The following is a 12,249-nucleotide window of genomic DNA, read 5'->3' as shown; positions in this document are numbered from 1 at the left end:
AAACTACTCTAATAATAATAATAATAATATTTGAAGTATAAAAAAGGAAGCTACTTTTTTATTTCAGATGAGAATAATAAGAGCGAGAAGTTGAAGTATTATAGCAAGGATGATTACGGGTTACGATAATCACGATCTCCACTAATTATAATAATGTTGATAATAATAATAATAATAATAATTTTTATTATTTTTATTTTATTTTATTATTTCGGATGCTGATGATGAATGATACTAGGGAAGTCAGCTGGCGAATTAACGTAATAATGTCACGTCGTTGTGAATAATAAGTTAAGTTAATAGTTGTAAAATGAAGGCAAATCCCTACATCTGGACCATTAGGTTATAGTCTCTTTGTCGTTTCCTTCAACTAACGATTAGCATATCTTGGTTAGGAACTCGGGGAGAGTTTGTAGTTTCCCGGGTTGGTCTCATCTCAATCAAAGTGGAAGCGATAACATGGTCCATGTGATCGCGCCCACTTAGCCAACAGGTCATTGGTCCATGACCAAATATGGTCATGGTGTTAATGAAGGTAAATCTGATATCTTCAGATATCAACGGTTCCACCACCCAAATGGAAGGGTGGTCAAAAGTGATAAACATTATGTAATCATTTTCAGGAATAATTTGCCAAATTACCGGCAAATCAAGGGTCAACAGATTTTGTTGTGTGTAAAAATTATTTTGTTTACTTAAATAAAATGCTCCTTTAGCATTTGCAAGGAAACAGTTCCAGGTTCTTGTTCTTGTAGAATAGTAAACCCTCGGTGACCGTTTAAATATCCGTCCCCATTCCTAGGACGGAGCCTTCATAATTTTCCTTTGATTTGAATATGTATATATATAATTTGTGTGTTTTATGATGAGCCTTAAAGTTAAGGATTAGAGTGTACCGTTCAACCCTGTAGTACTGATTGGATGCGCCCTTATGTTTAGTTTGAGATCTTATATCTCAATATATTTTTTTATTGTTTATTAGTTGCAATAGATTCAGACCGTAACACTCCCTGAGATAAATGCTGGTTGGGACTCAGGCTTTGAGCAGGTACAATATAAACGGAATATTCTTTGAAAAGTAGTCTTTGGTTCGATGCCGGTTGGGGACTTGGTGATTGACGTGTAGGTAAATGATTAGAAAAGGGTTATCAGTAGAATCAGTATCTCCTGTGTGTTCTTCCTCTTCATCAATATCACCACCGTGATGAGAATCATCAGAATCATTGCCTATGTGTGAAGATATAGGTTGAGGTACCCACTCATCATCATCACCATCTTCACTGAGTAAGTCCTCACAATCAGATGCATAGGTTAACCTCGTTATTTCTTCATCTGATATCCCTAAAATTCATATGAATACATGTATTTTGTATTCCCATAAGTATACTAAGCTTAATTAGAGAAATCTTCCCAGAATACTAATGATCACTTTTGAGGTTAGAAACACACCATTACCTCAAATAAACCCTAACCCGTAACAACGTGCTAGTTGCAGATTGACAGTTTATTATAACTGCTAGGTTAAAAAAATAGCATTGTTAAGGATATGTATACCTTCGATGATGATTTTAGGATGTTTTATAAAGAGTCACAATGAAATCAATATGTAAAAGATAATAAAAAGGGACAATTTAACTTGAGGCTGCATGGCATGTTTTGTTTACAAAAGTTTAAACGTATGCTGCCTCCTTGTGCTCAACTATCGAAATAAAAACAACTGCAATACGAAGCGCAGAACCCGCACGATCATTGCAGCCCAGTGTGACGCAGGGAAATAGGCTAGTTTTCTTTCAATAAAATAAAAACTCAACCCGCACGATCATGTGGCTCAGGGTGGAAAGGGATAGGCCACAAATATCTGCCCATAATTCTGGACGCCCCTCCATACCCCCCCCCCCCCCAACAAGGCTAGTGGAAAGGCATTTTATTGAGAAACTTCCACCAACTGGATGAAAAGCTAGTCCCCAAAGGAAATATGCTGTATGTAAGGCACGAAAGGACAAATGGAAGGACACAGTATACTGGTGTATGGACTGTGAAGTTGAGCTGTATCTTGAGTTTTCTTTCAAGGAGTTTCATACAAAAATAAACCTGTAAATGCAAAAGAAATGCCCTTCTAGTACCTGTATATATATGTAGGTTGAGTATTATCATGTAAATATCTTGCTTTCTTTGTAAATATACCAGAAACAAATTTCAAAATTGGAACTTACACAAATTATACATTTTTGTAAATATTGTATGTGATTATGGACAACCCTGAGCAGCAACTGTCACATATATTGCTCAGAAACATTGGACTTGATCTCAGTAAGTAGTCCTAAAATTTTTATTACGTTATATATTTTGTAGATTTAACATTATGAATTCTTTAACTTGATGGTGTCTAAACCTCTGCTGAGCTTCAATTTAAATACTGCCCGAGAATTGAGCAGCTCTGGATTAAATTACCGGTTTGTTGGGTTAAGACTAGGCAAGGCACATAGAAGGTGACGATGATTCATAAAGAGGAGCAACCTTTCTCTCTGAAGGACGACGTCTCTTTGTCAGCAATTGCTGAAGGACCATGGTGGAAATGTGGTGAAATTCCATCAATATTTTAGATTCAGAATTCATAATATTTCTTTCCCCTCATTTTTTTGTGGTTAAAAATACTTAAATGTCAGAAAAATTATGCAAATAAATATGGTAAATGCACTGTAGAAGGTTTAAGTTTCATTATAAAATTAATTTATATGAAGATGAGAGTGTGTTAAGATGCAGAGATAGTCCATGTCTTTGGTATTTTCTGGTTTGTCCTTTTCTCCTCTTCCTGTTGCTCCCACTTCTGATGCTGTCCTGCCATTGTGTTTTAATGTTCCTATTTCTGTGTATAATTCTTTCCATTACCTATATATCTTAATCATCTTCATCGCGGCCACCACCACCACCGCTGCCACCGCCACCACCGCTGCCGCTGCCACCGCCACCATCACCACCACAGTATGCCGGGACACTATTTATAACGAGTTTCCTCCATCACTCTCTGCCCTGGGCTAGTTGTATTTAAGTTGTTTTCCATCAGGTCTTATCCCTCCAGGTCCATCCACCCCTTCTTTTGGGTTTCCACACTTCCTATTCATCTCGTCATGTATTCACGCAATCCTGTTGCACACAGTCATTGTCCCTCCTAATTAGATGGCCAGATCTTCATAACCTTGCTTCCTGAATCTTTGTCCCAATGTTGGTAGTTTTTATGGTGCCCTGTACTTACACTAACCAGTGCAAAAAATGGAACACTTCGATTTCTTAAAAAACACTGAGATTTATTTTAAATTCTAGTCGCTTTGATGACATTAATCTACTATTGTATGACAAAATATTATAGACGAACTCCTTTAGGTGTCTGACAATGAAACATTTCAATTAAATTAAGTCAGAGATATGGAAGTAACACATAGGCATTTAGACTACAAGCAAATTTTAAGGAAGCTCATGAGGTTAATTCTCTTTTGTTTTCAACACTTTACCTTATGGACTTCTTTTGTCATCCTCAGAAGCTTGTATTACCTGCTTTTACAACAATCACAGCATCCAGTCTTTCAGGAGTGCTTCTGTTTAATGCTGCAATGTCCTCATGAGGAATCGTCACCCATTCTTACAAGAGGGCCTCCTGTAGGTGCTGTAGAGTGTCTGGATAGTGATAACGGGCTCTTTTCCCCCAGCTGGTCCCATAGATGCTCAGTAGGATTCAAATTGGGGTTTCGAGCAGACCAAACCATTAACCTGAATCTCCTCTTCATCCAAGAACTGTTGCACACATCTTGCAAGATGCATTGTCCTGCGTTAGTGTGAAACCATCACCAATAAATGGAACGAAGGATTCCTGCCCACACCATCGGAGAACCACCCTGAAAAGGCAACCTGGGTGATGATGTGCAAGGGAAAAAAACCTTTCCCCAGGCTTTCTCCAGACCCTTTCTCTACCGTCGGCTGATCGCCGGTCAGATCACAACTCGTCAGTGAGCAGCACTTGATTCCATTGTTCTAGTGTCCAATTGCAATGTGGTGGTGGTGGTGGTGATGATGATGATGATGATGATGATGATGATGATGATGATGATGATGATGATGATGATGATGTCATCCGTTCAGTTCAATCTGACCATCGGTGATTCTATGAATTAGCATTCTCTAAGTGTCCTGTTGTACACTGCCTCCATTAGTTGTTCCAGGTGTGTGTTTTAATGGTGTCTAACCAACGAGTCCTCTGACCACCTGGTCTTCTTGTACCACTGATCATTCTTAGCATGATTGCTTTTTCCAATGCATCTGATCACATAACGTGGACAAAGTATGCTGGTCTCAGCTTTATAATCATACCAACCAATGACATACAGGGCGTGATGTGCTCTAAAACTGCCTTATTGGTGATTTTTGTAGTCCATGGTATTCGTAAGAGTCTTTGCCAACACCAGAGCTGAAAGGCGTCAATCTTCCTCTTGTCTGCCTGTTTCAGCATCTAGCTCTCACATCCATACATGATCAGTGGGAATGTAATCGCATTGACAAATCCGTACTTGGTAGCCAAACTGATATCTCTGCTTTTCTAGATCGGGGACATAGTCATCATAGTGATTCATCCAAGCAAAATCTGTCTTTTAATTTCAGTTGCAATGTACCTTTGTGAAACGTGTTTGAGCATCTTCTGGATTTAAAATTGGCTTCTTCAGACAGTTCTCTCACTAACATTGAACCCTCGAACTTGGTGGAGTCAATTTTGTGCTTCAGCAGCGGTGGTCTGGCGGTTGCGGAGAGCTTGAAGCTCTAAGAAGTGATCATCTCTTGCCGATGTTGCTTGCTCGGGCCTATTCCTGATCTCATTGAAGAGCCTCCAGTTTCCCTGTACCTCCTTATAATTCTGGAAATCTATGGAAGGTGTAGTTGCCAACACTTCTGCAACATAATGCATGCTAGGACCGTCCTCCACCAAAGCAACAACTTTTGCTGCATATTGAGGACTTAAGGGCATGTTTACTTCAGAAAGCTGATCATGATAATGACTACAACAATAAATGCTTCAAGAGTGGGAGAACATTATTGTCTCACATCCATTGATGTGTTTTCCAGGTTGTATGAGAATAGAATTAAGGCTAGTGCAATAAACAATTCCCACTTCATTTTTAGCTTAAAATACACAGCTAGCAACCTCCCCTGTCCAAAAATATAATATAAAGTGCTTAACTTTAATAGAATAGATAATTACACATAAATTTCTTCAGCATTTATTACATGTTACGTTTTTTGTGTCAATGAGTGTATATTGTTGGTCATCATTTAGAGCAGGATATGAACTCCAGTTTTGTTTAGCTCTAAATGTTTTTCTTCTTGTAACTTCTGTTTGTTCTCAGTACAGTGCAGGTGTATTCACCCCAGCTTGCCAAGATCCTGTGTGTTCTATATGCTCACAAGAAGCTGATCCACAAACTTGCCTGGCATCCTGAAGGCACTGCTACGGATGCAGGCTATTCTCCGTATCAGCACTGGTTGGCGGTGGCCTCCAAGGACACTATGATCAAGGTCTATGACCTGTCTGCTGTTGCTGAAGGTGAGTTGTGGTGAATTACCTACTCTTGACTTGCTGCTTCCTTCAGAGTGCTGGTATATAAGCTCATTTATTGATTCATCTCTGTACAGGCCATGAAGGCCCTTGGGTAAGTGAAGGGTGAAGGTTTCCACCATCTGTCACTTGAACACTAATCAGGATAAAGTGATTAGCCACCTTTGCCCCCAGAAATTAATGTTACTCATGTTTGGTGTTGGCTGAGTGAATCTCAGTTCCTGAGTAGGAATTGAATCCATGTCCTTCTGGCCAAGCATGCCTTTACTGCTTAGGCTAGACAACCTCTCTTATTTATTGATGAATAGCAGAATAGCATTTTATATTGACGGTTGTCAAATCATCCTCCTCTTCCTCTGTTTTGTTGTGTAGGATCATATATAACTAACAGAATATGTTTTCCAGGGGTGGCTGAGTCAGCAGACCAAGTGCAGTGTGTTGCAACTTTAACTGGACACTTGAGTGGCATACTATGTGTGTGTTGGAGCCCACATATCAGTGGCCAGCTTGTGTCAGTGTCCTATGATGAGACTGCTCAGGTATGCTTATTATTACATTAGTACATTAAACTTTTCTGATTTGAATTAAAGGAACAGACATCTCTATAAGAGTATGCTGGTACTCAATAGAAAAGGGGATTTAGAGAACATTCTGAAGGAAGAATGAAAGATCATGAAAGATCATGAGGAAAATTCTTGGTCCAGAAAAAACTGAAGACGGATACAGACTGAAATCCCGTAAAGCAACCGAGAAACTGTCCAACCTGACAACAGAGAGAGATAGATTTTTATTAAAGAAATAAATGGTCCGTTGTCCAGTGAGTGTGACGATTTGGATCTGCAATACAGTTACAATTTCAGTGGAGTTTAAAAATATTTTTAAAAATGGAAATTTAATCGTTAATGCTGTTATCTTATTTTCTCCAGGGTTAGTGGGGGAGGAATGTTTATCACGTTCTCAGGTATAGATGGAAATTAATGATTTGCAGAGAGTCCCTCAGTATCTGTATTACAATTTTTTTGAACTCGCAGAATGGAACTTTAAAAATTTTTATTGGAAGGTCGATGTCTGACTAGGAAGGGTGCCTCTTGCTCTGAATAGCAGACCTCTGACAAACCACCGATCGATAAGTATTTGATACTTAGATGACAGGTAAGGCAAGCATGGAACATAAATAGCTTGCTTTTCTAGGTCCATGTCCTGAGCCTAATTTAGGTCTCTTTCAAAGCGAATGGTGGGATCTAAGACCATTGCTTTAATGTCCTTAGAAAATGAAGATTGAAATTTTATGGACATGTTCAAAGACTCCCACCCAACAACAAGGCTTACACACTAGATCATGACATACAGCAGAAAACTGAAGTCTACCATGGATCCAAGAAGTCAAAAAGGACCTGGAGAAAGCGCAGATCAGGAATATTAAACAGAAATCTGTTCTGTAAAAAAGTAAACAGATAGGTAGTACAGCCAGAGAATGAAGTTCCAAGGAGACCAGAAACCAAGTGGACAGTAGAAAGGAAGAGAGCCCATGGAGAAAAAAAAAGAAAGTCGTATGGAAGACCAGAATGGAGAGTCATAAAAGCACTGCGTGATCCAACAGGGTCCATATGCAAATAGTAATGCTTACTGATGTAACAGATTCACTTTCCTGAACTATGAAATAGATAGGCATTTATATTGTATGTCCAATTCCTGTCCTGTTTCTCTACAGTGTTGTGGATGAAGTGAGATGAATCTTTGTAGCGACTTTTTACAACCAGTTGGCCTTCCTGACATCGACCTCATCAGAGGAGCTAAAAAGATTAAGTGAATGACGTGATATAATAGTACGAAAGGAGAGGGTAAAGCTCGGTGCCGGCACATACCCTTCTCCTGTCGAATAGCACCAAGATAAGATATTTTCATAAGAACAGTTGTTTGATGAATTATGATTGTATGTATACTGTGTATTATATAAGTTTTAATGTTTACTGAGTTCAATAGCTGCAGTCGCTTAAGTGCGGCCAGTATCCAGCATTCGGAAGATAGTAAGTTCGAACCCCACTATCGGCAGCCCTGAAGATGGTTTTCTGTGGTTTCCCATTTTCACACCAGGCAAATGCTGGGGCTGTACCTTAATTAAGGCCATGGCTGCTTCCTTTCCACTCCTAGCCCTTTCCTGTCCAATCGTCGCCGTAAGACCTATCTGTGTCAGTGCGACGTAAAGCAAAAAAATAAGTTTTAATGTTTTACAGCTGAATAAGGATTACATGACCCGAAACATGTAATATTTTCATTTTTAATTTGACAAAAAATTTCTATTTTTAGATTTAAAAATTGAAATGAGTAGTATTGAAATGGTGGAAAACTCTATATTTTCAAAAAGGAAAATTTTGTGTATCAGTTTATGTTTTTTTCAGTTCTCTGCAAAGGTTTGAATTCTATTAATGTAGAGCTTCCTCCTACAGTGAGTTTATCTCATCGGTTGGCCGGCAGGCGTGCCCAGCTTATCTAACTCCCGTTGACTCATCACACATCACAGCGACAGCGCGGGAATGCTCGTACTTCGCAGTTCACTTCCGTGGTTAGAACGCTTGTTAAGTATTGATCTGTCGCTCCAACTGTTCTCGAGTTGTGAAGTGTTACTTCGGTATATAATTCTCATAATGCTTGTACATGCGTGTACATGGTAGAGGAAAGGCTATTTATGTCTTGGAGGGAAGTTGTTAGGCAATTTGTAATACAATTTCCAAGTGTACGCCCTCCATATTGAGAGACCGTGTGGGAACTTGTAAACAAATTGAGAGGACCGGATTCTTTACTCGATAAGAAGCGAAGTGTTAAAAAGCATGTACTTAACGAGGAAGAAATAAATGAAATCGCAGAAAGATTAGAACATACGCCCTTGATTTACTGATGCTTTACAGAATTGTCATCGTCGTACAGTGGTTTTATGAGTGTGTAACGCACTGCTGCCTTATCATACATCACTTGACGTAATTTTGGAACAGCCTGTATTGTGTTGATGAGTAGTTTGCAGTTTTGATATCGTTTGCTGTAAATTTGCTGATTTTCTCTCAGTTAAAAGATATGACAAAACTAGTTTTCAGGTTCTTGTTCAGTTTTCAGCTGTATTTTGAATTCTTTTGATATGGAGTTTCCTTTTAGTATTTTATTAGAATACAATGCTGAACCATTCCTTACATTTTCAGAAAATTCCAGCTGTCTCTCAGAAATTTGCAGTGTGCATGAAATTGGCGGCAACCAGCAACATGAAATTGTAAATGCAGTTGAGTCTGGTTTATAAATAGCTCAGTTCTGCATAATCCTGTTTTATTTGTAAATTTCTGTGGGTCCCGACAAAATATAACTTAAAAACATGTTAATTAAACCTTACTTGTACATAACAGATTTATACGTAATTCAGTGTTATACATATTAATTTTTGTTAAATGTAGTTTATTTGTATGTGACAAAGTTAAAATAATGTCGCTGATGTATGCATTTCCTCTGATCAAAACACAGGTGAGTCAGAAATGAGATTCATTAGAGTTGGCTCTGTTGGTGGCAGGACTTCAGCTGCTGATATCACAGGGGTGTGATGTTACTTCAAAGGTCATGGGAAGTGACCGCGTGTCATAAATCTAAAGTAGAAGGATTATGAGACACATGTTCAGGATATAGGACGCGCTTCCAGTTTAATGATATAGATGTTGATTGCCATAGGGAACCTGAAATATTTATTCTGAATGAATAAATTTATAATACCAGTATAGTTGGTCCAATAACTATAAGCAGAAAGCAGATTATTTAAGTGAGGCACATTAAAATTATGCTGATAGGTGACATTTGCCGTATTGAGTGATAAAAACTGTGGTTAAAGCAGTAGAAATTCTACGTTGCTGTTAGTTGGCCATGGACAATAGAAAAAGGATGAGAAAGCAAAATTTATATGAGAAGCAGACAACAATCCGCATAAAAATAAAATTGAAATAGCTGGAGATTTAGGAATTGCTTATATAATACTTTGCACGTTCATTGGTAAAAGAAACTATTTTAGACAATTTTTAAAAATTAGGTGCAAAATCAAACAATCTGCTTTATGTCGCACTGACACAGATAGATCTTATGGCGGTGATGGGATGGAAAAGGCCTAGGCATGGGGAGGATGCGGCTGTGGCCTTAATTATGGTACAGACCCAGCATTTGCCTGGTGTGAAAATGGGAAACCACAGAAAACAATCTTCAGGGCTGCCGACAGTGGGTTTTGAACCCACTATCTCCCGAATCCAAGCTGATAGCTACGTGACTCAAACCACGCGGCCACTTGCTCGGTACAGGCTGAAAAATAAACAGTATTGATTAATAATGTTGCAAACCTGATATATAAAAAGAATCACCAGTACAAATTATGTTGTTAACTTACAGTATATCTCTGAAATAACCTGTCTTTAAGCTTATTCCTGAAAATAAATTATATGATATATCTAAACCTGATTTGTAAGTAATTCTTAGTTATATGTAAAAATCTGCTCTTCACCTTGATATACTGGTATGTATAACTCACGTTCAACTGTATTTTATGTAGGTTGTTCGTTCTGCTGTATGTATGTGTTATCTCATTGATGTATTTGGATTTTATCATTGCTTGCAATTCAGTACCTGTGAGATTCAATTACATGTGCTGTATATTTTCTTTATCAAACTTTCTTGTTATGTGCTTTATTCTCTTTGTCGTAGGTGTGGGATGTTCCGAGCCAGCTGCCTGTGGGGAACTATAGTCTTCACTCTGGTATTGTCTACAGCTGTTCGTGGAGTCCCTTGGATCCAGACTTGATTATGACAGGATCAGCAGACTTTACCTTAAGGGTATGGAGGGTCTCCAAACTCACCAACAAACTTCCTGTGGACAAAAGTCAGTATGTCTATATTTGTAACATACTCTGTGAATACACCCCTCGGCTACTTTTTAATTTCATGAAAATAATCTCTCTCATGCACGCACTCTCTCTCTCTCTCTCTGACTGACCTTCAGTTCCATATAGCTACTCACTTTATTGCTGTTTCAGTTGCTTTAAATTGTAGCAGTTTGTGTGAAGCTCCATGTCTTATCAAATAAGCATTTCATGTACTGAAGCAGTTCATTTTCGACCTCAGAAATCTTAACTAAGATTGAAACAAGAATCCCACCTTCCGGTTCTTAATGTTTTTATAGCTAATTCATTAAAATACAAACATAATCCAGCTTAAAGTCTAACTACTTAATTTAAACATTAGTACATGTTTCGTTCCCAAAGTATGGAACATCCTCAGCTAAAAAAATGCAAATGTGAAAATTAGCTTTTATAATTAAAAACACTGATGGTAAGAATGAGATTGAAATTGTTTATATGTTACGCTAAAAAACATAAAATATGTTGATGTTCATGAACATGAGAAAATCTTCGTCCGTAAGTGTGAAGTGTTTGTACATATTAATCTACTTTCTTCAAAAAGTAAGCTGGAACTATTACTGTTGTTACCTTACATAAACTTTGCTTCTTGAAACTGACATTGGTGGACTTAAAATTTGAAGAAATGTTTTTACAACTGGGGAACCAAAGTTGAGGTCTTGTGTAAACTTGCTGCTTTTGAGCCTCCAGAATGATTTCTTGATTTGTTATTAACCTCTACTGTGCTTCTCCACCAATTGATTCACTCAAATTTTACAACTTGCCATAAAATTTGAATGCTTCTCCATAACTCACATGTAAGCGAAGTCCTGTTGGAATGCAGATTATGGTATGTAGAGCACTGGACTCGATCTTATACCTTATGTCTTGCATATGCCATGTACTGAAATTGCAGCCGGTTCAACAATGTCACATTCCATATAGCTCATTTAGGCCAGGAAATACCCCACCTGCCATTCACCAAACAAGGGGAGAGAGCTGCTGCAACTAGATAATGGGAGGATTACAAGAGACCGTTTGTTCTTGAGCTGATAACAAGCATGTATGCTGCAGGGTGCATCTTTTCATATTTATACTGACATAGGAAGGAAAACCAATGTGAGATAAAAGCAGGCATTATTTTTCTTCCTCAGTTCTGTTTAAAAAATTAGGATGTATGATATAAGCTATGGCGAGATACGTGTGAGTAATGCTGTAGTTTTACAAGACGTTGGCCTCAGAGGAGGTAATTTTATCCCTTGTGTCACATCAATGGGCTACACGTTAAGTAATTTCTATATGATTTTTCATAGTACAGTCAGTGGAATTTTACATAAAGCTGCTATGATTATGAAAATAATAATAATAATAATAATAATAATAATAATAATAATAATAATAATAATAATAATAATAACAACAACAACAACAAATACGGCAACAACAACAACTATTACCGGAATTTCGTGGATCACAGAGGTGAAAGAAGGTACGGGCATGAATGGGTCGATCTAAGACAATCGAAAGATTAATTAAAACTTTAAAATTGGAGTTATATTTCTTTTCTTTGCTATTTTTAATCTTCTTTTCAAAAGTTAGACTTTACAATTTCAGGTACCAAAATCTTGTTTACAGCTAGGTGCATGACAACCTTTAGAAAATCAGAACAATCAACTAATAAGACATTAGCAAACCTGAGCTTGCAGCTCCCTAATTATACATTCTCCAAGATTGCTGCGG

General features: G+C 37.9%; 1 protein-coding gene across 3 annotated transcripts in view; it reads left to right on the top strand.

The window, feature by feature from the left end:
• LOC136857317 (gem-associated protein 5) overlaps positions 1–12,249 on the top strand; it is a 310,853-nt gene that overhangs the window by 183,034 nt on the left and 115,570 nt on the right. For all 3 annotated transcript variants that reach the window (XM_068225137.1, XM_067135896.2, XM_067135897.2), the window contains exons 12-14: positions 5,391–5,587; positions 6,005–6,138; positions 10,319–10,493. In XM_068225137.1, coding sequence (XP_068081238.1) covers positions 5,391–5,587; positions 6,005–6,138; positions 10,319–10,493 — 506 coding nt within the window. The remainder of the gene's footprint in view (positions 1–5,390; positions 5,588–6,004; positions 6,139–10,318; positions 10,494–12,249) is intronic.

This window comes from Anabrus simplex, chromosome 1 (assembly GCF_040414725.1).
Source record: "Anabrus simplex isolate iqAnaSimp1 chromosome 1, ASM4041472v1, whole genome shotgun sequence".
NCBI classification, from domain to species: Eukaryota; Metazoa; Arthropoda; class Insecta; order Orthoptera; family Tettigoniidae; genus Anabrus; species Anabrus simplex.
The sequence above is the reverse complement of the archived record's forward strand: the minus strand, read 5'-3'. Positions and strand labels throughout refer to the sequence as shown.